We start from the raw sequence: 25,622 nt of genomic DNA on the forward strand, positions 1-25,622 counted from the left end.
AAGAGATGAAACTACAAATTATTTTAATAATTGAGGATAGTGTTGAAAATGCAGTTATTGCACTTCAATCTGTTATAAATAGTACCTGCGTCTCTGCATGTTATTTTTTAATATGATAATTGATAGATAAGAATTTTTAATGACACAATGACTGACCTTTTTTTTTTTTCGACGTGCACACAACAAATTCCCTATTCAAAAAACTAATCCAAAAACTAATAAGAACTGAAAACAAATTATTTTTGCAAAAAAAATAAATAAACTAATACAAACAAACACGCTGTAAAAACAAATTAAAAGCAATTGAATTTCAAAAACAAAAGTCAAACCAAAATAAAAAGAACTAAACTTTTATAACCTTGCTAGTGAGTAACGGTCTTTGGCGCCATCTTGTGGCAGGACACTCATTCTCATTCTCCCCCTCACAACAGGTGACGCTGATGCTACTGGACCAGAGCAACCGGGAGCACATCATCGACGCCTTCCGCCCCGACGTGACCTCGTCGTCGTTCCAGCGGCCGGTGAGCGAGATGAACATCGCCAGCGGCTGCCCGCTCTTCTGCCCGCTCTCCAAGCTGGACGCCAAAAACTCCTACATCCGCGACGACACCATCTTCATCAAGGCCATCGTGGACCTCACCGGGCTCTAGGGAGGGAGGGGGCGGAACCACGCCAGGTGGTCTTCATTTTTGGTCTCTGAGGTAATCCCCTCCGCGGCGCCCGCTCGATAAGCGTCCTTCCGCCGCTTCGGGGAGTTGCCAAACGTCTGCCCGGGCGCGGCGAGAAATGTCCGCCACCCGCTGTTTGTCTCGGGGGGCCGCGGCACTCTTTTTCCTTCAGTGCATCGTAGGTGGACACGGACGGGACGCCGAGGACTGAGCGGGAACGTTGCGCGTCGGGGGCGTGGTTTAATCATCGTGGCGGTAGCTAATTTGGCGTTTTTGGGGGTTGAGGTCGTCTGCTTCTTCGTCTTGAGATTGTCGGTGTCGTGAGCCTCTCTGGTCTCGTGTTGAGTACATTTTTGCATAGACAAACGTGGAGTTATGTGATCAACAAGGCTTCCTTCCCCCGCCCGCCCGTACTTCTTTTTCGTCCCATGGGCGCCACGTGCATGCTTGCTCGACGAGCGTTTTGTTTAGATTACAGCGGTTCTCAAACTAGGGTCCCTGGGGGTGTGGGGGAGGGGGGGGTCCACCAGCAGGCAGTCTGCAAAAGGATTTGCAATCAATTATAAAATAGTATTGCATTTGGTATTGTGACCTTTACCATCACTTTTTTTTTATATTTATAGAATCCATGCAAACTATACATGACAACATAGCATCAGGAAATTGTGACATCTTCAGAATCAATATTTATCTAGTAACATGCCGAATCTTTCTTCACCAGGGATGCAGATCATTAAATGTGCAGATTGCTAACAGACGTGTTTTGCTGTTTGAACTCTGGCTTGCGCTCATCAACCAATCAGAGGACATGAAAGTTTATGACGTCATCGAGGGCGAGCGCGACGAATTTCAATTCGGAATTTGAATCCTCAGCGATTGCCTTCCACCTGGCTCCTTTCTTGTCGTGTGCAAAACAACGTGAAAAGGATTCCGCTCATTTAACTCGTTTGCTCCCAAAGACGTACTTATACGTTTTTTTATGTTTTTTTTTTTTTTTACGCTAGAGCATACAGAAGGCTTTGATGCAGCCTCTGAACTGAAGAAAACGCTTGAAGCTATGGCAGTTATTACAAAAATAACCAGCAGGTGGCAGCAGAGTATAAGAGACCAAACAGGGCCATGTTGCAAAAAACTCTTTTCCCCACTGTTTTAAACATATTTGTTATGAAACTTAGCTATATTTTAATGCTAATTGCTGCAAAACGGAAACAGATAAATATACATTTTTTCCTGATAAAAGAAAATATGCTAATTTTTCTTTTGGTAGATTCCATGTTTTATAGCAATAGAACACAATACTCTGTGGGCTTTGCAAAATCAGTAAAACAGTCAAAATCCAGTAAAGGCTCAGTGAAAATGGCTGGGAGTGAATGAGTTAAGAAGGAATTCAGGTCAGTCGTCACATTTTTGAAAATGGTTGGAAAAAAATCACATTTATCAACCAAATGCTTACGTTAGGAACAGTTTGTGCACAACACATCAGCTAGCCACGATCGCTAAATATTGAGTTTAATAACATGGATCTGGTTAAGTATTTTGTTGCTGATTATTTCGGTTGAAATGTTCAAAAATTTCACTGACGTCCATAACCGTCAATGGCAGTGAACGATTGGGTGCACATTGTAGTTCATTTTGTGTCACGATTATGAGGAGATGCTTGGAAAAACGTCTTCTCTGTAAGGGGTCCGTAGACCCCCCAAAAAAGTTTGAGAACCCCTTGATGTAGAAGCAGGCGTCCCTTTTCGTGTAACGTTTTGTGCTCGTTCCGACTCGGGGTTGTGTGGGGGGGGGTGGAGGGCAGAGTGCGGGGTTGTGACCGGTGCTTTGGTACATCTGTGGAAGATACAGTGGAGTTTAGCGAGGTGTCCGAGGCGCAGGCCTGACTGACATTGTGTTTTTTTTCTTGAGTCCCCCACACTCCTCCCTGCGATTCCGCTCGCTGGCTGGCATCTCGACAGGTGGCGCTGTTCCCTCCCCTCCCACACGCCTGCTGCCCCGCCCCCCGCTCACCGAGAGAAGGAACGTTGTTTTTCTCGTGCGTCCGAAACGTGATGTGTGCGCCGCGAGCCGAGCTGAAGTACCGATGTGGATTCTAATAGTTGTGTTACTGTTTTGTGGGTACAAAAAAAAAATGTACAGAAAGAGACACTCAAGATTGTTTGTACAGTGAACCCTCGCTATTCACCGGGGGTTAAGGAGCCCCGCCTCCCATACTACTTTTCTCTAATAAAGCATCTCAACTCATTCCAACATAGTTCAATGCACCAAGACGCCGTGAGATGGCGGAAAAGCACTACTTTTTGAATAATGGACCTCCTCAAGCTCCCTTCAACATAGTTCCTTGCCGCCAAGGTGGCAGGAAAGCACTACTTTTTGTCAAAATGAAGCACCTCAAGTCACTTCAACATATTTCCTTGGCTACAGATGCCACAAGATGACGGCGAAGCACTACTTTTGTCTAATGAAGCGTCTCAACTCTTTCCAACATAGTTCAATGCACCAAGACGCCGCGAGATGGCGGCAAAGCACTACTTTTTGAATAGTGGACCTCCTAAGCTCCCTTCAACATAGTTCCTTGGCACCAAGGTGGCGGGAAAGCACTACTTTTTGTCAAAATGAAGCACCTCAAGTCACTTCAATATATTTCATTGACTACCAAGATGACGGCGAAGCACTACTTTTTGTCAAAGTCACTTCACTATATATCCTTGGCTCCCAAGATGCCACAAGATGACGGCGAAGCACTACTTTTGTCTAATGAAGCGTCTCAACTCTTTCCAACATAGTTCAATGCACCAAGACGCCGCAAGATGGCGGCAAAGCACTACTTTTTGAATAATGGACCTCCTCAAGCTCCCTTCAACATAGTTCCTTGGCACCAAGGTGGCGGGAAAGCACTACTTTTTGTCAACGTCACTTCACTATATTTCCTTGGCTATCAAGATGCCACAAGATGACGGCGAAGCACTACTTTTGTCTAATGAAGCGTCTCAACTCTTTCCAACATAGTTCAATACACCAAGACGCCGCGAGATGGCGGCAAAGCACTACTTTTTGAATAGTGGACCTCCTAAGCTCCCTTCAACATAGTTCCTTGGCACCAAGGTGGCGGGAAAGCACTACTTTTTGTCAACGTCACTTCACTATATTTCCTTGGCTATCAAGATGCCACAAGATGACGGCGAAGCACTACTTTTGTCTAATGAAGCGTCTCAACTCTTTCCAACATAGTTCAATACACCAAGACGCCGCGAGATGGCGGCAAAGCACTACTTTTTGAATAGTGGACCTCCTAAGCTCCCTTCAACATAGTTCCTTGGCACCAAGGTGGCAGTAAAGGACTACTTTTTGTCAACGTCACTTCACTATATTTCCTTGGCTATCAAGATGCCACAAGATGACGGCGAAGCACTACTTTTGTCTAAATAAAGCATCTCAACTCACACGAATAGGCAGGGGGTTCACTGTACGTTGTTTAGTGGGCGCAAATGTACAGAAAGAGCTTGGCTGCGTTTTAGCTCTTTGGATGTGTGGGGGGGGGGGGTCGGGGTCCCGCTGGCCTGTTTTCAAACCAGTCTCGACCGGTATTGAAGCCTCTCTGTGCATGGGAGACTTTAATCGGTCACTCAACGCCGTACGTGGCCGCGTTTATTTCTTATTTCTTTGGAGGAGAATACGGTAGAATAGCTTATTATGTTATATCCGGCCGTGCTCGTCACAAGGCGCTGGCCTATAGTTCTTAAAGCAATGTATAAATATGTATTTTTCATATCATAAATCTATATATAAAAGCTATATATCCGTGCGGACGCGCACAAGCTGTTATTATAAGAATAGTATTACCAAATACGCTATTAATACTATATCTATATATCTTTTTTTTGTTTGTTTGCTGAAGATGGTTTAAACAGGCCAGAGCTGATTCCCGTTTGGCGCAGTTGCGAGTCCTTCTCGAGTGCAATATGACATTTTGAAGGGTTTACAGGGGTCACGCGTGACTTATTTAGCGCTATTTTGTTTACACCGCGGCAAGCAACTTTGAACTTTTCCCATATAAATGTGGTTGTGACGCCAGCGGAAATGTTGTGCTCTGTGTGGATTTATATTACTAGCTGAAGAAAAAAAAAAAAAAAAAAAAAAGAAAAGAAAAAAAGCATGTAACCAGTACCATTACATGTGTGGAAAAAATATATATAAGCTTTCGTGTCGTGCCAAACTCAAATATTACCTCCATGTTGTATTGCAAGATGTTTTATTTGTGTGTTCTATGCCTCTACATTATGTTGCCAAATGGTTATTTCAACATGAGCTGCTGTTTGTGTGTAAAGTGTGTGAATGCATGGGTCACTACTAGCACTAGAGGATATCATTTAAAAAAACAACAACAACAAAGTGCCCACTAACAAAATATCCTCGTATTTACTCCCATGTAATCTGAATGTAAACCATTTACACTATTGAAAGAAAACACTTTTGTGTAAGTATGTGACGCAGTTGACTAGAAGCAACTTTGATTATTTGTGCACTTTGCATTAGTTCCATGTTCAAACAGGGTATTTTTATCTGTGTACCTTAACGTCAAGAGCCATACAAAGTATTCCGCTGTTGATATTTGATGTGTGAACGCTCAAAAGAAACTCGCAGTCTGTAATAAAAGTTTGGTGATTTGACCACGTTTGATTATTCAGCACTTTTTGTATGGAACGTTTCAGTCACAACCAACCAACCAATGAGAGCAAATGGTACTGACTCGCTAACCAATGACAGCGAACGACAAATTTCTACACAGCCAATGACAACGAAATGACACTGATTTATCCAACCAATGACAGCTAAATTGACTAAAACGCAATGAAATGATGGGCAAATTAGCACGTCGCACCCTGAATGGCAAACGGGCGAGTTTAACATCGTTAAAACAGAATTAGAACAGATGATATGCGTCACGTTGCTTATAGTTGCTCAGATAACCAACTCGAAGTCTAGTTTTGTCTCAAACGGCTCTCCTGGGTGACAACAACAGCTGTTGACACGAGAGGGGTTAAAAATAAACAAAAATAAGTTACTTTCATCCATGTGAGGTAAGTAAAAATACGTTACTTGATGTAAAATGTATTCAAGGAAGTGTCCCAATCGCTTGGTTTGTTATTGCCCCCTTCCGTACTAAGTGGTACTACATTCCCATATTAGGCAAAACACATTTTAACCTATTTGATTTCACTTTATTAGTTGTTGTTTTTTTACGTCAAATCTGAACGGCTTAAAAATTGAAACAATGTAAACCATTCAAAACCTAGGCCTATCTAACCAGACGATTTGTTATGGGCGGTGTTTGCTACTTCCCACCATTGGCCACCAGAGGACGCTGTGAACGCCTAAATGATCAACAGCCGTCACCAGTTATGCTTCGGCCAACTCTCCTCACAAAAAGTTCCAGGTAAACAGCAGCTGTATTGTTCTCTTGCTGGCAGGGACTTTTGCACACACTTTCACAAAGTTTCCAAATTATAAAGTTGGCGTTTGCTTTTGACCCACGTTTCCTTTCAAAGGTAGTCAATCCAGGACTGGGTGGAGTTTGGAAATGTAATCTTTGGGTTTGAAGTCACATATGTGCCTATGAGCATATCCGCTTTTAAAAAAGGTTGAAGGTGACGCAAGTTGGCAAGAGAGATATTTCTTGGGGTTTGCGTCATGCGACTTAACTGCAGAGCTCTGGTGATAAACTTTGTGCATTTGCAAATTTACACACCCGAGAAGCATCAAAGGATACGCCCGGAGCTTGAAAGGAATACATTATTTTAAATTTAAACCTTTCAGGGTAACATCAAACATCAACAGAGATTTGAAGTAGTTGTATTTTTTTTTCATTTACTTTTTTTTTTTTTTTTTTACAGCATACAGGCAAGTTTGAATTTCAATTTCAAACGTTTACAGGCAAAAAAAGTGGCAACAATCATCCATGTATTTTTTTTAATACAAATTAACGCAATTGTAAAAGAGTCTGTAATTAATATCTTTCTTGTTTTAAGCCTTGAGACCCAAAAGATAAGTTATTGAATCCATCCATCCATCCATCCATGTTGAATGGCATCCCGTTCTGACCCGTTTGCATTCAAAGCAGGTCAGTCCCCGAGGTGGTGTCGATACATAATTAAAAACAGGATACAGGCGGCCTTCCACACTGCGTGCTCCATATAACATATGTCCAAACCATTAAGTGGGCCTTTTGTTCAAAGCGCACTTAGCATTAGCGCACGCATTAGCCGTTCCTCATTCCATCGGAAGGCGGAATCGTGGTACCCGATTGTGTTTCATAGACCGTCTGATGTCAGCGGTTCGGATGGATTTTGCGTGACCAGCCTGTCGATTCGATTGATTCATCCTCCACCTGGACCGTGAGCTTTAGCGCATAATAATGGGGCGACCTAGCGGCTAGCTAACTGCGGATTTGAAACACTGACGTGTGATGTGGGGAATTCCGGGTTTTGCCTTTTAATCTTTATTCATTTTTTTTTTCATTACAAGGTTGCCACCAAACCCAATCCTAATTCTGGAAGCTAGCTCACTTATTGTACGTCAAGATCACGTATCGGCCGGTGTCGGTGTAAAATGTGATCGGGCTGCCAGATTGTATCTGGGACGCCTGCAGATGACGTCACGCTACAGGATTGTCCGGAAAAATATCCGTTTACGATTATTCAAAATAATATTTATGGGCTAAAATTGTACAAATGTAAATAAAACAAAAAATATAAAAGTATGATACTAAAAAAATAAAAATAAATAAATAAAAATGAAAAAAAAAATAGATGGAAGCACCTTTGTGCTTGCCGGTGACGTCAGTAAAGCAGCGCTAACGCTGCTAGCTTCGGTTTGGAATAAAAAAATAAATAAATAAGTAAATAAATAAATAAATAAACAAAGCTTCGGTTTGGTTTTAGCTCCGGATGGAGGAGTGGAACCGTCACTTACCTTCGGTCCCGGTTGGCGTGGGTTTGCTTCCCCGCATGGGAGACCATGTAAGTTTGTATGCCTGTGTGAGTGAGTGAATGAAATAAAAAAAAAAAAAAAAAAAAGGTTTGGTTTCTTTTTTAGCTGTTGACAAATCAATCACAGTAACAAAAACGGTCTTAATGATAATAGGAACACATTAGCAATCTGAAGTACTGACAATATTTGTGAGCAATATTTGTCACATTTGAGACAATTATTTTGTGTATTTATCATTGAGTTTCAACCTTTATTTATAGTTTACGTAAGAAAAAGCTCACGGCACAAAAAGTCACAAAATGACAGTATGTACTTTCTGCCATCTAACCGACTGCACGAATACGAGACACTGTTCGTTATGACACCAGAAAGAAAATATCTGAATTTACAACGCTCGCGTTCAAGAGCCAAAACAGGCAGCGGCGATAAACTGCCGCTACCGTTCCAGCGTCGTCTGGCATGTTTGCGATCTGCCTCGTATGACTGTTACCGTTTCGCAGAAAAGTCGAGCCCAGCGGTGTCGAAGAGGACATTTCCAAACATTTGTCACAGGTCTCCGTGGTAACAAAATATTTAAAAGCAACGACGTGGCTTGCAGAAGTGACACAAAGACAGTTGATGCCTGAGTGGAAACCGTTTTTTTTTTTTTATTTTGTGTGTTGTTTGTTTTAAAGCCGTAATGACTAATACTGCATATTACAAGAGACGTTAATAATCTGGGAATATTGCAGTGGGAGTTTCCGAAATGGTGTAACGTCTCCTGTAAACTTTATATATATATATTATTATTATTATTATTAGCATGTTTTCTCACAATGTTAATAATATTCAGGCTTGCCCCCAGCCCAGCCCATATTTTTTTTAGCCTAGCGGCTCACCAGGCTGCTACCCAAAAAAAAAAAAAAAAAATTAACATGACGTTTCCCGATGAAAACCAGAAACATAAACATAAATAGAGGTTGTAAAACTGGATGAAATTGTAATTAAATGGGTCCAAATAAAGCCTTACGGCAATATAGCTCATATAAACGCGCGTTATAAACATGTCGCTCGTAACAATAATCACTGGGCTAATAAAACTTAATCTGTCTGGAAGTCCTGACCTCGTTTGTTGCTTTATTAGCACTATTGATTTTTTTTTTTTTTCTTTTTGCAGTCCGCCCACCCCCCCCCAACTCAATTGAATTCAACTTCCTGCTGGAGGCGGTGCATGTTCACATATCGCCAACTAACATCAGCAAATCCTCCACGGGCAGATTAACGCTAATATCTTCTCATTCTGGACCTTTTGGTTCTTAATCTCCAGGGATTAAAATCAACATTGAAAACCGGATTGCATTCGCTGTAAGTATGAATTTGACTTCTTATAATCTGATCATTAAAATCGGAGCCTTGATGAGTGTCATCATCCATTCTAAACCGGGAAGTGTGCATGGACTAGTAGCGTAAATTGCGATATCAAGGCCAGTATCACGATACAGCGATTCATTGGAAGAAAAACCACAGATGAGATTATCAAGAAAATTACAAAAATTTAATCTGCTTTAAATATATAATGAAACTAGTTTTCTTTGATCATTGTGTAGATTGTAATATGGATCGGATGAAAATAATCACGATAATTTAAGAAAAACTATCAAATCAAATCGTTTTGTCTCTGCTTAGGAAAAAAATTGGTTTTATTGAATATGAAAAATATTCTCGACCCAGCCATCGCTAGATAAATGAAAGGAAATTGTTGACGCTATATCTTGATATTTGCGTAATTGAAGACAGGGATACTTTATCATATGATACACGACAGCTGGAGAAGGGCCCACATCTGCGGCTGAAGGGCCGACGGTTGATTTACGGACAACATCTGAAGGCGTTTTTTTTTTTTTTTTGCCTTTTTCAACGATGCTTGCGGTCCAAGTTTTGTAAGATGGATGGACGAGCGCTCGCGGCCAAAATGTGAAAGTATGCCAAGGGTGAGCTGTCGGGGTCAAAAATCGTCAGTGGGGAGCCGACCCCCCCCCATCCCAGCATTGCAACTTTTGAAAGCAGGTACTTTGTCATAGCAACATTCATGTGATTGACTTCTTGAAGTCATATTTAAAAAAAAAACTCCTTGTGGCGTCCATACGGCCGCTGTACGGAAAACAGTTCCGGAACAGTTACGGACAGTGTCCGTTCCGCAGTCAGTGTGAATTGGGCTTTAAGTATTAGGCCGGTATAGTCATAAAAGTGCATGATATTATGCTACGCTACAACTTTAGCAGGTCTCGCTAAAAGAAATGGCCGCCATTTCATATCGCATGACCTTTTCCTTGAAGCGTCTCGCTTATTGTTGGCGAGTAAAGTAACAAGCGGACGATTTATTTATTGTTTTAGCAGAAGATTTGCTTACATTCTGCGCGCCTCCCGCCAATAATTCTCGCTGTTTGGCGAGGCGTTGTTTAAGCTAACGCGGACGTGTTTACGCGGCGAGCCCTCCAGTAGCTCCGCGAGTGTGACATCACCCGAAATCCCTCCAGCTGCTTGGCAGAGGCGTCCGGCCAGCGCAGCTGCTAACTTGAAAAAGTTTTTTTTTTTTTTTTTTTTTTGATGTGACGCTTCTGCGGAAAAAAACACCCCCACCCTTTTGAAAAACATCACAAGTTCTTCCTGTATGTTGTCAGCTAAATCCATTTGACGGATATTAAGCTGAATCCCATTTGTCTTTTTTTTGTTTTGTTTTTCTCGGATTTGTTTTTCTTTGCCTTCTCGCTCCAAAGTTCCATGAACTCATGCGCGTAAACATTTGCTTGTACGGCGCGCTAATGTGTTATGTTCAAATTAATTTATAGTGGCATTGTTAAGAAACACACACACACACACGCACACACACATTTGAGCTGTAGTTTTGCCCAATGAAGCATCACGATACTACATGATACTCCATAATGGAAAAAATTTGACAACGAGCAGCAGTTTGACAGAACAATTTTTTTTTTAACCCACCTGATATGTTGTGGGTCAAAATGACCCACTTAGAAACAAATATTGTCTTTTTGCTGTGAAACTTGGCAATAAAAAACTGATTAATTTCAGCATATTCGCAATGAAAACAATGTTTCTCAGAATGCTTTTGGAAAATTGATATGCTACCATGTCTCGGGTCAAATTGACCCATTTTAAAGTTGAAAACTGCCAATATTGGTTTTTGTTTGTTTGTTTGTTTTTTTTCACTATTAAACTTCACACCAACAAATGAATAATTTAGACATACAGTATGTTCAATGAAAATAATTATTAATAAGCTATGTTCATTGGGTTGATTTTTTAATATTAACTCATTTGCTCCCAAAAACATACAAATACGTTCTATTTTAAAGATTACCATGCTCCCAAAGACGTATTTGTACGTTTTTATGTTTTTTTTTTAATGCTAGAGCTTATAGAAGGCTTTGATGCACCAAGAAAATGGTTGAAGCAATGGTAGTTATTACAAAAACGGCCAGCAGGCGGCAGCAGAGTATAAGAGATCAACCTGGGCCATTTTGCAACAAGCTCTTTTTCCCATTGTTTTAAACAGATTTTTGATTTTTGAGATCAAACTTCTCATCAAGAGACAATAAAAATGGTTCACCTGTGTTATTTTCAATCGAAATGGTTAATAATGATTATTGGAATGTTTTTAGAACATTAAGAAGAGCCCAGGTCAAACTGACCCATTTTAAAGTTGAAGAACTACGAATTATTTTATTTTTTTTTGCAATGAAACATCTCATCAAGAGACAATTAAAATGTTTTACTTTGACATATTTTCATTTAAAAATGGTTACATACATACATTCTATTGAATTATCTGGATAGCTAAAGATTTCTTATCACATCGATTGGGAATAATTGTATTAAGCCCATCCAACATACATTCCATTGTGTCCTTGTTCTAATTGAAAAAAAAAAAATCAATTTCACTGGCGGCTTGTCAAGTCTTTCATTTGCGCCGCAACTCCAGCGGATCGTTTTTGACTGCGAAAAACATTTGTCTTCCATAATTCTTCCCTCACCCTGTTAGCATTAGCGTTTGCCCTCTTCACTCATCCTTGGGTTAATTCCCCACCCACAAGTATTTTTATTTGACAAACTGCGGACCTCACACAACAATCACTTGACGCTCCCGCACACTTTTTCCACGTCCGCGTCCAAGTCGGACCGCAGGCTTTTTTGCAGCTGCGTGGCTGAAAAAGTGCTGAGTCGCCTGCTAGCTCCAGCCAGCACGAGTCGCCTCTATGATGGCCAGCCAGCCGGACGGACGTCTCCCATGGCGACGTACGTTACTGTTATAATTCATCCGTGACACTTGTCAGATGGATGTTATTACTTTGAAAGGAAATGGCGGCGGATGCGTTCCAGACCGACCCGCGTTAGGTGAAAATATGCAATGACTCCTTTTAAAATATTCCTTAGCGCATGCTCTCTTAATTTCACTGTAAAACTGACCCATTGCACAAAATAGAATTGGAACATTGTACATTTAAACACCAAAATATTCAACCAAAACTTGACTTAAATACATTAGCTTCATGCTAACACATCACATGAACGAGCTAATAGACATTAGCGACAGCATAGACGTTATAAACCTACAAACAACTGCTGTTTTTTCACACATTGAACACCAACGCATCCAAACGGCCCATTCAACAAACGAGAATCAAACTTTGTATATTTAAACACCAAAATATTCAACCAAAACTTGACTGAAATACACTAGCTTAATGCTAACTCATAACGTGAACGAGCTAACAGACATTAGCGACAGCATAGACGTTATAAACCGACAAATAATTGCTTTTTTTTTCACACATTGAACACCAACGCATCCAAACGGCCCATTCAACAAACGAGAATCAAACTTTGTATATTTAAACACCAAAATATTCAACCAAAACTTGACTGAAATACACTAGCTTAATGCTAACTCATAACGTGAACGAGCTAACAGACATTAGCGACAGCATAGACGTTATAAACCGACAAATAATTGCTTTTTTTTTTTACACATTGAACACCAACGCATACAAACGGCCCATTCAACAAACGAGAATCAAACTTTGTACATTTAAACACCACCAAAATATTCAACCAAAACTTGACTGAAATACATTAGCTTAATGCTAACACATCACGTGAACGGGTTAACAGACATTAGCGACAACATAGACGTTATAAACCGACAAACAACTGCTGCTTTTTCACACATTGAACACCAACGTATACAAACGGCCCATACAACAAACGAGAATCAAACTTTGTACATTTAAACACCAAAATGTTCAAGCAAAGCATATAATTTTATTAAAATCAAAGTACTTTAGCATAGACGGAGCAACAATACATACCAACAGAGGATACGAGTCATACAACAAAAGAGAATTCAACAAGGTATTATTTCAACAACAAGCTAACTGTTCAACCAAACCATAACAAGGCTTTGCTAGCTTAATGCTAACTTTTAAAAGTACGTTGGGTTCAATGACAGCTTTGGAGGCCCGTTCAAAACTCTTGCACTATTGAGACGTCACCGATGCGACACGGGCCACACGGGCCAACGTGTTCAATGATTTGTCGTTGGAAAAATCCCCGTCACTGTGATCAACTTGACGTTTCCCAAACGATCAATCTCATTGAGCAACGGTCGCGTTGCCAAGCTCTTAAACAAACAGCGAACGTCCCGGAGCCATCATTCATAGTAGATCCAAAATAGATCCATATTAGTTCATGTTTGCGGCTGCGCTTCTGCTCAGTGTTCGCGCGTCGCTGCCAGCCATGTGGCAAGCATGCGGGAAAAAAAAAATCAAAAATTTGAACGCTACGTAAGTTAGCAATTTCATTGTCTCGTTTTCTGTTAGGGTATATTACACCCCATCACAGTATCGTGATACGAGAAGGTTTTCTTCTAATGTATCAATTACTGCGCAATTACTGGTATCATGATACTGCTGGGTTCGCAAATGATTTTCTTTCAATGAATTGGTGATTCTGTTGGTATCATTGAGGGTTTTCTCCCAATAGACAGAATATCAAGAATTCTCAGTATTATGATACTATAAGTATCGTGATAATTCTGATCTCAAAAAATGAGTAGCCAGTGATGATACGATTGCTGTCATGAGATGTTGGTATTGGTTTTCTTCCAATTTACTGATTACCAAGCAATCTCTGCATCGTGATACCACTGGTATCATGATACTTGTTGGTATCATAGTTGATTTCTTTCCAGTTTTCTGATTATTGCGTGATCGCTGTATCCTGATTCCATTGTTAATTGTCATACTATTTGTATCCTAGAAGGTTTTACTCTCAATTTATCAATTATGATGCAATCTCTATTCTATGATGATATTGGTGTTGTCATATTGGTCTATTTTTTTTTATATCGTATTGTTGTGTGTTGGCAATATTGTCAATGGCTTTGTTCCAATTTATTGATTATAGTGCAACCACATATTCAATATTATCCGTATCATGATACCGATGTTCCAGTCTATCGATTATCATGTGATTTCTGTATTACGTACATTCTTGTTATCATGATACTGCTGATATACTTGTGTTAAGCAATCTATTGTTGGTGGTTTCCCTCCAACGTATCGCGATACCATTGGTATTGCCGTACTATTTTTTGGTGTAGAGTCTTTATCTAACAACACAATGATTAGCATGCAATATCTGCACTGTGATACTATCGGTATCATGATATTATTCGTATTATAGATGGGTTTTATCCCATACTGACTGTATTATGATACTACAAGAATAAATGGCAAAATATCAAAATGATATGATGGATGAAAAAGTCATTATATTGATTGATTTGTGGCCTTGATATTAAAAAAGTGATCATCATTGTGTGTGTAACGGCTCCTCTCCAAGAATCTGGCCCTTTTTTTTCTTTTTTTTTTAGCAGCTGCATAATTAAAGAGAATGCGAGTAAATATTTCAACAAAGTCCAGATGGAAAAAAGCGAATGACTAAATGATTGATCCATGGGCGGAAATCTTTTCCGTGTCACTGTGGCGCTCCGCCACGCAAGTAGAAGTCCTTGTTCAACTGTTTTTATTTTTTTATTTTTTTTACTTCAGTAAAAGTAGAAAAACTGCAGATTCTAATATGAAATTGCCGTAGTATTTGAACACAAATGTCGCATGCAAACAGGCAATATAGCAATACTCGCAGGCATATATTCTTTATCCTCTGCAAAAAACACACCGCAATGTGAACGCGAAAGTCATCAGGAATAGAAATACTCGAGTACAGTACAAATACTTGAAGAAAAAAAAGTGTTTGTTACTGCCCAGCATTATTTATAAAATGGTCCAGCCTGTTCTCGTTGACTCGTCTGCTGATGGGCGGCGCCCTGCTAAGGCATGACCTCATCTCTTGTTTTAATGGCTATACGGCGGTGACCTACGACCTGTCAGGGAGTCCATGTGGCGTTTGAACCACTTGGGGCGTATCTGAGGGTTCATTGCCAGTGTTTTATGGCCGAAAGATGGCTGATATCAATTAAAAAAAAAAAAACTGCATCATTGCTAGTTGTGCTGGTACGGCTACTGCAACTTCAAATGACTTGTTTGGTGTTTATTGTTTTTATTACAGAAGTGTTTGGATGCGTTTTTATTTTGTTTTCATTACTTTATTAATTTTAGTTATTTGAATTCATAGTAGTTCGCTCTTACACACATCTATTTTTTTTGTGTTTATTTTTAATTTATTTTATTTTTATTTGCTTATTTTATTGTTTAGTGGTCTATATTTTAAAGGCATACTCAACTCATTGAGCTATTTTCAGCAGTTAAAATGGAATATTTTGTCTATAATTATTGTTGTAGCTTCATTATTTTTCATGTGCAATTAAGACCGTATTTTTTTCTGCTTGCTGTCGACTGATGATGACATCACCTGTGCTGAGGAAGTAGGTAACGGGCGGCCAATCATGGCTCACCTGTTTTCTGGGTTTGGTCAGTAAACTGAGCCATGATTGGTTGTTACTTACTTCCTCAGCACGGGTGATGTCATCATCAGTTGACAGGAAGTAGAGAAAAAAAAAACACTTTTTAAAGGTATTAATTGTACATGAAAAATAATGAAGTTACCGCAATAATTCTCGACAAAATATTCAATTTTAACTGCTGAAAATAGCTCAATGAGTCGAGTATGCCTTTAATTTTAATTATTCGGATTATTTTAGTTTGATTATTTTAGATTCTTTTTTTCCCCATTTTGTAGGATTTATTCTGTTGTGAATAATTCAAGTCATTTTATTTGTTTATTTTTGGCGTCTTTGCTGCTCATATTTTTTATTTTAAGTATTTTATTATTTTTTATTTTATTTTTTTAGTAGTTTGTTGGCATTTGGTATTCATTATTCCAACTCTAATTATTTTTTGCTTATTCTATTGCGATCATGTTAGCATGTAGCTTGTGACAAGTGGCTAGCGTCGGCCATTGTTTCTGGCTTGAGGCTGCTATGTGCTCCTTTTGAAAGCGCGTGACCCGTTTTGCCTGCTTCGACTGGCGTCACCGGATCCCGCAGAGAACATTTGACTTGATGAACAATGACACAGTTGACAGCAAGTTTAGATTGCCTCAACTCGCTTTTCAAACGCACGCCGCTTTTTTTTTTTTACTGGGAAAGCTAATAAAATCCAGACATGTTGTTTGCTTTGCGTTTGGTTGGCCCCTCTGCAATGAAAAGTGACAAATCCACGTAATCGGCTTTTTCTGGCCGATTTAAACGTCTGATAATCAAATGAGGATTTGCCGAGCGGCTTGTCTTGCGTGTGACTGCAAAGCGGACTCATTAGAAACGTTGAAGCTAATTGTTGCCGCTAATCGCATTAAGATGAACAGCAAAGTGGCAGCTGGTGGTCTGGAGTTGCGACAGGCTCGACGACATTTTTTTTTAACCTCTGTCATTGATTCTTTTGGCCTGGTCGGCGTTCCAAACTAAATTTCAGAAACTTCAACGGTTGGTCATCTTGATGATGTTTACGAAAACAACTTCAGGTTCATCAAAGATGCTAAATGGTCTTTGATGTTTTTGAAACTACAACGTTAATTTCTTTTTGGACGCTAAATAGTCTTTGATGTTTACGAAAACAACTTTAGGTTCATCAAAGATGCAAAATGTTCTTTGATGTTTGGAAACAATAATGTTGTTTTTTGAAGAGGCTGAATTGTCTTTGATGTATACGAAAACACGACCTCAGGGTCATCAAAGATCCTAAATGGTCTTTGATGTTTTGGAAACTACAACGTAAAGTTTTTGGACTCTAAATTGTCTTTGATGTTTACAAAAACACAACTTCATGTTCATCAAAGATGGTAAATGGTCTTTGATGTTTTAGAAACTACAACGTAAAGTTTTTGGACTCTAAATTGTCTTTGATGTTTACAAAAACACAACTTCATGTTCATCAAAGATGCTAAATGGTCTTTGATGTTTTAGAAACTACAACGTAAAGTTCTTTTTGGACTTAAAATTGTCTTTGATGTTTACGAAAACACAACTTCAGGTTCATCAAAGATGCTAAATGGTCTTTGATGTTTTGGAAACGACGTTAAGTTCTTTGAAGAGGCTAAATTGTCTTTTGTGTTTCCGTAAACACAATGTTGGGTTAATTATTGAAGATGCTAACTTGTATTTTTGGTATTTATGAAAACTACAAATTGTGTTGGACATTTACAAAACACACTGTTAATTTCATTTGGCATTGTCTTTGATCTGTTTGTTTACAAAAACACTAGTTTTATCAAAGGTGTCATATTGTCTTTGCGGTTTACCAAAACGCTACGTATGCTCATTGAAGACACTAAATTATCTTTAAAATTTACAAAAACCCTAACTTATATTAAAAATGACCATTAGGGGACTCCTAATGCAAATCCTCTGTAAACCGGATTAAAGAACCAAGCGCGCCTTGTGTGTGTGTCGCTGTTAGCATTGCACAAGTTTCCAACAAAAACAATCGCAGTCTGTGGCCCGCGGGCCGCACTTTGCCCACCACAGTGCGGACGGCAAGGAAACGAAGCGACGCTCAGCGAAGACCTTCTCGCCTCGACGCGGCGTTCATGTGGGCGGACGCGGAACAAGCGAAATCTGACATCACTTTCCTCCCCGTTTTCTTGTGCCCCCCCCCCTCCCCCCCCACCCCCCCCCCCCCCCTCTCGACCGCAAGCACTGCCTCGCTCTCGCTCTCTCACGATTCCCAGGAACGCTGCGGCGTAGTCACGGCGCGGGGAGACGAGGGAGTGACTCTATTAAAGGTTTCGGAGTGTGGCGGCACTGACGATTTATGGAGCGGAGTCGGTAAACAAGACAACGAATAAATTGGCGAAAACAGTGCATCTCGCACATCACACAATCATGAACCCAGCAATAATTATTATTATTAGGGAGTAGAGAACGATTGAACACATCGAGGCTTTAATCTCTGAGTGGTAGTTGGGGAGGGGGAGACGCTTGGAGTGTGGAGGCAGAGGCACTCTGACCTCACTTTAGAAAGACATTCACGCCCACTCTCTCTCTCTCTCGCTCTCTCGCTTGTCTATTTCTGCATCAGGCTCTCAGTGGCGAAGCAGCCGAGCAGCAACGCTGAGGAGCCAACGACACCTTGCTTGGAAAGGCTGCAGAGCATCATGTTGGCGTCATCCTCGTTCTGCGCGCGCGCGTGAGGGACACTTTGACCGCGAGTGACAAGAAGGCTGTATGGTAAGACGACAACCGCTTCATGCAAAAAAAACAACAAAACGTTCATTTACCATGAGTGGAATGTTCCCTATTGCTTTTTTTTTTTTTTACATTTAATTTTTTTTTTTTTTTTTTTTTTTTTTTTTACAACTTTATTCCCATAACATTAATGCATGAAGCTTTTCTGAAAATAATAATAATAAATAATAATAATAAGATTTTAGTCTCAACTGTATTGTTTTGAACTAAAATGAAATCAGTTATTCAAACACAAAAGTAGACATCTCAGTTTGTTTTAATTTTTGTCAATTTTTTTGTTTTTTGTTTTTTGTTTCAGAGATTAAAGTTGACATTTTATTTTTTTATTTATTTAGTCTATTTTAAGTTAATATAAATTAAGCCAGTGTTTCTCGAAGTGAGGTATACAGCACAATAGCTAAATAAAATTTAACAATAAAATTATGCAATACAATCAAAAATGTTATTTTTTTTACTTTTAAGTACATTTTTAAAGTGCAGTTTGTTATATTTAACTATTAAGTTCAGTTAGTACAACAAAATTACATTTAAATGTTTTTTTTTAAAACATGTATACATTAATATTTTAATCATTATAACTGTCATATTTACAATAAATAATTTAGCTACTTTTTAATTAGATGAATTAAAAGAACTAAACATTTGAATGAAAAATTCCTTTAGTGAAAATCAATAATTTCATTAAAAAAATTTTTATGAAATTTCATTTTCATTAAAAAATATGACTTCATTCACATAATATTCTCCTAAGTTTAAGGTCTAATGTGTTTTTCAAAGAAGTAACAATTCTCAAAAATATGCAAATGTATTCAAATATGATAGTAATAATATTATGATTAATAATATTACACCTTTTGTGTAGGCAATCTGTATCTCGAATACATACAATTTTGTTTTAATAAGATTTATATATGCCATTTTTCAAAAAAAAAATATAATAATAATTTGACTTCAATGTATTTATTTACATTCATTCCCATATTGATTTTTGAAAAACTATCTTAATAAAAAATTATTTCATTCTGATGATGAAGACTTTTTTTTTTTCCCCATGAAAATATACAACTTTTTTCACATAAAATGACAAATTTATTCTCGTAAGTTTTAATGTGTGATATTTTTCTTTCAACAACTAACATTTTAACTTCCACTTTAATATGATCTAATATTATGTACACCTTTCATGGTAAGCCTTGAGTTTACTTTTACTGATTTTATTCTCATAAGATTGCAAAGTTTTCTGTCAGTGGAACATATATGGAGGCATATTTTTCCGTATGATGCAACCATGTAGAGGGCAAAACAGACCCCTGCCAAGGCCGACCAATCACCAACAAGGTGCATTCTCATACCTGCGTGCATGTTTTTGTGCGTTTTGGAAAACGATGTTCCGCCGAGTGCTTTTCAGCCAATGAAACAGTCCAGAACGTGCGTACGAACACAATTTATTACCGTTTGACGACATTTAGCAGGAAATGGAGAAATCTGTTAATGAGGTGTTGCTTTGCCTCCCAAAACGACATCCAGATGATTTCCAGATGCAATTTGTTCATTTGGAAATCATAAGCCCGATGGCACTTTTTTTGTTGTCACTTTCTCCAAGCGGGAGACGCAATCCGGACGGCGGACTCGGGCAAGTCGCGCCGCTCGCATCTCGGCTCCAGCGCGAGCGGCTCCAACATTCCCGGCTTCTCGTTTCCAGGCTGGAAAGTTCTCGTCCGTCTGCCAGAGTGTGGGAAGCGACGGCAGTCTCTGGATTCTAGCTTACTGACGTTGAAGCGCCCCACGTCTGCTTTTCATGCATTGTTAGCCTCGTGTAATTTTAGTTTACACCAAACTCCAGTCCAGATTTTTAGCACAGCCAGCACCTGATTGCACTTTGACCCCAATCCTATACCGACTTTCCACACGCATCTTTTGTAAATTTTACCAAACAAGTTACAATGTTATTTGCTGACGCACAGGTCACTCACCAGATCAGGCCCCGCCTTTTGAAGCCGCTCACATTCAAAGTCACAGATGCTACAGTGAGAGAGAAGCCGAGCCAGCGATCGGGTGAAAGGCCAAGACAATAAAATCCGGAGCTCAGCTTGTTTCGCTCTTTCTAGGAAATGAGTCGTGTTTCATGCGGCTACTAGGGACAAGGCAACATATGTGACCTATTTTTTTATTGAACTATGGCATATACGATGCCGATAGATCGTAGATGTCAAACTCCGATCCTCGAGGGCCGGAGTCCTGCAGGTTTTGGATGTTTCCCTTCTCCAGCACAGCTGATATATGAACAGCTCATCAGCAGGCTCTGTATAAGCCCGATAACGATCCTGTTGATTGGAATCAGTTTGAGTTGGAAGAGGAAATCCTCCAAAACCTGCAGGACTTCGACCCTCAAAGACCGGGGGTTTGACACCTATGCGATAGATAGTTAACTCATTTGATCCCAAAAACGTATAAATGCGTTCCATTTTAAATGTATTAAGTGTCCCAAAGACGTATTTATACGTTTTTTATGTTGTTTTATGCTAGAGCATACAGAAGGCTTTGATGCAGCCTTTCAACTACAGAATGGGTGAAAAAAAATGGTAGTAATTACAACAACGGCCAGCAGGTGGCAGCAAAGTATAATAGATCAACAAGGGCCATGATGACAACAAGCATTTTCCCCACAATTCTAAGCAGATTTCTAAATAATGATGAAACTTAGCTATATTCTAATGCTAATTGCTAAAAAACAGAAACAGATAGAAATATACTTTTTTTTTCCTGATAAAAGAAGAGACTCTAATCTTTCGTTTGGCAGATTCCATGTTTTTATAGCCATAGAACACAATATTCTGTGGGCCTTGCAAAATCAGTCAAAAATCCAGTAAAACATCCGGGAGCGAAGGGGGTTGCTTCAGTGAGAATTGCTGGGAGTGAATGAGTTAATAGTTCTTTCTGCCATCTTGTGGGCAATCATCTATCTTCAAATTCATTTTTTTCTCCATTCTAGATCGATCGACGTGGCCCAGGCTCAAGGTGAAGAAGCGTCATGGCCACAAAAGTTCTCGTGATCTGCCTCCTCGTGAGCACCTTGCTCGGTTTCTCGGCCGCCGGCCTCGTGAAAAAAGTGCTCCGCCATCGCCGCCAGGTGCCTCAGGAGCACAACGTCACCTCGCCTGGCGCGGAGCACCAGCCCGTGGTCTTTAACCACGTCTACAACATCAACGTCCCCGCCGGCCACCTGTGCTCCGTCGACCTGGACGCGGCGGAGAGCACAACGTCTGCGGGAGCGGCCGTCACCCCTGGCCGACAGCTTTCCGCGGACGGGGAGAGCCAGATCATCTTCACCCACCGCATCAACATCCCTCGCGGGGCGTGCGGCTGCGCCGCCGACCTGCCGCGCATCAGAGATCTGATGAACCGCATCGAGATGCTGGAGGGTGAAGTGTCGGCGTTGAGGAGTCGTTGCGGGGGCGGCGAGGGCGTCTGTTGTGGCGCACAGGCGGCAAGGAACGTGAGGACCAGGCCTCTGTGTGGCGGGCACGGAAACTACAGCGCGGAGACGTGCGGATGCACGTGCGATCCTGGCTGGAAGGGAAGCAACTGCACTGAGCTTGAGTGTCCGGAGGGTTTCTTCGGGGATGACTGCTCTCGCATGATCTGCCCCGAAAACTGCAAAGACCGCGGCCATTGTCAGGACGGCAAGTGTGTCTGCAAGGACCCCTGGACCGGTTCAGACTGCTCCGAACTGGTCTGCCTTAAGGACTGCTTCGGTCACGGGCTGTGCGTGAACGGAACCTGCCACTGCGAGCCAGGATTTTCCGGGGAGGACTGCGGGCAGCTCACCTGCCCCGCCGACTGCCACGGTAACGGCATCTGCGTCGGCGGCCGCTGCGCGTGCACGGCGGGTTACGGCGGCGACGACTGCTCCCGCCTCACCTGCCTCAAAGACTGCAACGGCAGAGGCGCCTGCTTCAACGGGATGTGCATCTGCGACGACGGCTATCAAGGCGACGACTGCAGCCAGCTGGCGTGTCCCAACGACTGCAACGGCCGAGGCCAGTGCGTCAACGGGCGGTGCGCGTGCGACGTCGGCTTCCGAGGAGACGACTGCGGCGAGGTTTCCTGTCCGAACGATTGCCTCCAGAGGGGGCGCTGCGTCAACGGGCAATGCGTTTGCCAGGAAGGCTTTGCCGGCGAGGATTGCAGCATCAGAACCTGCCCGTCGAACTGCTACGGTCGCGGGGACTGCGTGGAGGGCCGCTGCAGGTGCCACGCCGGCTACGCCGGGGACGACTGCGCCCTGCTTAGTTGCCCCAACGACTGTCGAAATCGCGGGCGCTGCCTCGACGGACAGTGCGTGTGCGACGAGGGCTTCGCCGGGGAAGACTGCGGTCGGAAGGCGTGCCCCAACGACTGCCTGGCGCGGGGCCACTGCCACGACGGCGCGTGCGTCTGTCAGGAGGGATACTCGGGCCACGACTGCTCTCGGCTCACCTGCCCGGACAAATGCAACAGCAGGGGGCGCTGCGTCAAGGGAAGGTGCGAGTGTGAGAGCGGGTACGAAGGGGAGAGCTGCGCAGAGCGGAGCTGCCTCAACGGATGCCACAACCGAGGACTCTGTGTCGAGGGTCAGTGCGTCTGCGACGAGGGATACATCAAAGATGACTGCTCTGAAGGTAAGATAACCTTGAGAGGTTTTCTGCCAGTGAAGACTCTAAATCAGGGTTTCTCGGGGTTCAAGGATCCCTTTCGTCACATACATTTTTCCAAAGACCTCATCGTAATCCTAACGCCAGGATTTTTTACGTCTATAACCGTCAATGGCACTGAATGAGTTAAACACCATGTTTAGTGAAATCCATCCATCCATCTTCTACCGCTTATCCGAGGTCGGGTCGCGGGGGCAGCAGCTTCAGCAGGGAAACCCAGACTTCCCTCTCCCCAGCCACTTCAACCAGCTCGGCCGGCGAGATCCCAGGCCAGCCGAGAGACATCGTCTCTACAGCGTGTCTTGGGTCGTCCCGCCGCTGGGACATGCCCGGAACACCTCCCCAGGGAGACGTCCAGGAGGCATGTGAACCAGATGCCCGAGCCACCTCAGCTGGCTCCTCTCAACGCGGGTTTAGTGAAATTCCATGAGTAATTTAAGATTGTCTAAAAAAGACGGTGGCACTTTTTGTGTGTGTGGAAAAATCTTGGAATCATAAAATAAAGTTGTATATTTTTTATTTATTTATTTTTTTTAGAAAAAGCCGCACACCACAACCAAATCAGGGCTTTTAATTTACCCAGAGCTGTGTTCGGGAGGAATAATTTGTTTAGTATGTTACTTTTATTGGCACGTCAGTTCCCATATGTTGATTGGCACGTTTTTAAATGACACCACATCATTTATTGCAAATTATTTAGGCTCAACCCCCCCAACTTACAGATCCTGGAACCCAGTTTCAGAACCACAGCTCTAAATGGTTTTACCTAATATACGGTTGGAAGCCTTTTTAAAGTCATCCCCCCCAAAAATATATTCATGTGAGCACTTTTTTTTTTTTTTTCTATCTTTGGCGTCTCTCTCACTACTTCCAGATGTTTCTCTGGAGCTCGCATTAGCTTGTGCGTACTGGACCATGAGAAACGTCCAACTTTTTTGACTTTTATTTTTTCCAGTGTCTCCTCCAAAGGATCTCACTGTGGGTGAGGTCACCACGGAGACGGTGGACTTATCCTGGATCAACGACATGCTGGTGACCGAGTACCTCGTCACGTACGCGCCCACCCAGCCCGGCGGGCTGCTTATGGACTTCAGCGTGCCCGGAGACCAAACCTCCGCCACGGTTAAAGAACTGGAGCCGGGTTTAGAGTACCACATCAACGTATACGCCGTTCTGAGCAACAAGAGGAGTGTGCCGGTTAGCGCCAGGGTGGCCACAGGTACCAAAAGGCGCCCACTTCAAAACTACTTTCATAAAATGTGAATGCTAATGTGGGGGAAAAAAAAAAAAGTCATATTTTTATTGTATCTACACAGTTTCACATCGATTCATCATCATTGACAACAATCTATTCTAATTATTCAATCCATTCCAACTTTCATGGAATACTCCATGTGGAACTATTTATAACATTCTCAAATTACCCATATTGTGACAATAAAGTTCCCACATTTTTTTTTAATCGCATTCTCTCGTTTTCTGACGGTTTTGGTTTGGATCCCCCGCAGCTCTTCCGCAGCCAGAAGGTTTGAGATTCAAGTCTGTGAGGGAAACCTCCGTGGAGGTTGTGTGGGAGCAGCTGAACATTCCCTTCGACGGCTGGGAGATCGACTTCCGTAACATGGTGGGTCCCGTTTGAAAGTCTTCCTGGGATTTTTTTATGAGCGTTGAGGCCATTTTTTTTTTTTTAATCTGGAACTCTTGGCTCAGCACAACGTGGATTTCATTTAGTCGCCAGTGTTTCTATTTTGACGTATGGAAAATGATGGACGTGAAAAAAAAAAAAAGTGTTTCGTTCAATTTGAGCCAAAAGTTGGCGCCCCCAAGAATTTTGATAACTCAATCATTTATGCATATTTTCTTTTTTACTGCCGACCACTCAAAATGTTCAGTGGGATCAGACCTATCGATACGTATATAGTTTTTAGTTATTTATTTATTTTGGATGCCCTCTATGGACAATAAAAGCAATCATGTGCTATGAACTAAAATAACTACGATGTATGTAAGATATAAAAACAAATCCAAGTTGGAATATATGATATCATGTCATTAGAGCCTTGAATATGTTAATGAATCCAAACATCCAATTTTTTTTGGAACGCTCATTTTGTACTGTGATGGCTGTTATGTCAGCGGAGTGCTGTAGTCGAGACCAAGCGCAGAGATGAAATCAAGACAAGGACTTTGAAAGGTCTGCAATTGGCTGGCAACCGGTTCAGGGTGTGCCCCGCCTACTGCCCGAAGCCGGCTGGGATAGGCTCCAGCACCCCCCGCGACCCTTGTGAGGAGTAAGCGGTTATGAAACTGGATGGATGGACTTCGACTTTGAGGGCTCAAATCAGATCAAGTCAAGACTCAGACTTGAAAGAGACAAGTACAAATCAAGACCAAGACTTTAAGAGTTTGAGATGGAGATTTTGAGGACTTGAAACCAAGTCAAGACGTTGTGGGTTTGAGACCAAGACAATACTAACATTTTAAGAAGTTGGAAGTAGACCAAAAATT

General features: G+C 41.5%; 1 protein-coding gene and 1 pseudogene across 18 annotated transcripts in view; both read left to right on the forward strand.

Moving 5' to 3' along the window:
* LOC144002819 (uncharacterized) overlaps nt 1-5,338 on the forward strand; it is a 36,944-nt pseudogene extending 31,606 nt beyond the window's left edge. The window contains exon 25 of the transcript XR_013278817.1: nt 432-5,338. The product of XR_013278817.1 is annotated as an uncharacterized LOC144002819 (transcript). The remainder of the gene's footprint in view (nt 1-431) is intronic.
* A 230-nt stretch (nt 5,339-5,568) lies between these two features.
* LOC144002721 (tenascin-like) overlaps nt 5,569-25,622 on the forward strand; it is a 46,161-nt gene continuing 26,107 nt past the window's right edge. For 2 of the 17 annotated variants that reach the window (XM_077498173.1, XM_077498184.1), the window contains exons 1-6: nt 7,657-7,687; nt 8,815-9,002; nt 18,254-18,402; nt 21,413-23,081; nt 24,070-24,333; nt 24,623-24,738. In XM_077498173.1, the coding sequence (XP_077354299.1) occupies nt 21,452-23,081; nt 24,070-24,333; nt 24,623-24,738 (2,010 nt within the window). In that variant the 5' untranslated portion in view covers nt 7,657-7,687; nt 8,815-9,002; nt 18,254-18,402; nt 21,413-21,451. Of the gene's footprint in view, nt 5,750-5,965; nt 6,106-6,707; nt 6,790-6,859; nt 7,064-7,577; nt 7,688-8,814; nt 9,003-9,595; nt 9,705-18,253; nt 18,403-21,412; nt 23,082-24,069; nt 24,334-24,622; nt 24,739-25,622 lie in introns of those variants that run through there. The other 15 variants (XM_077498182.1, XM_077498185.1, XM_077498174.1 and 12 more) reach the window with 14 other exon arrangements.

This window comes from Festucalex cinctus, chromosome 15 (genome assembly GCF_051991245.1).
Source record: "Festucalex cinctus isolate MCC-2025b chromosome 15, RoL_Fcin_1.0, whole genome shotgun sequence".
Classification (NCBI taxonomy): domain Eukaryota; kingdom Metazoa; phylum Chordata; class Actinopteri; order Syngnathiformes; family Syngnathidae; genus Festucalex; species Festucalex cinctus.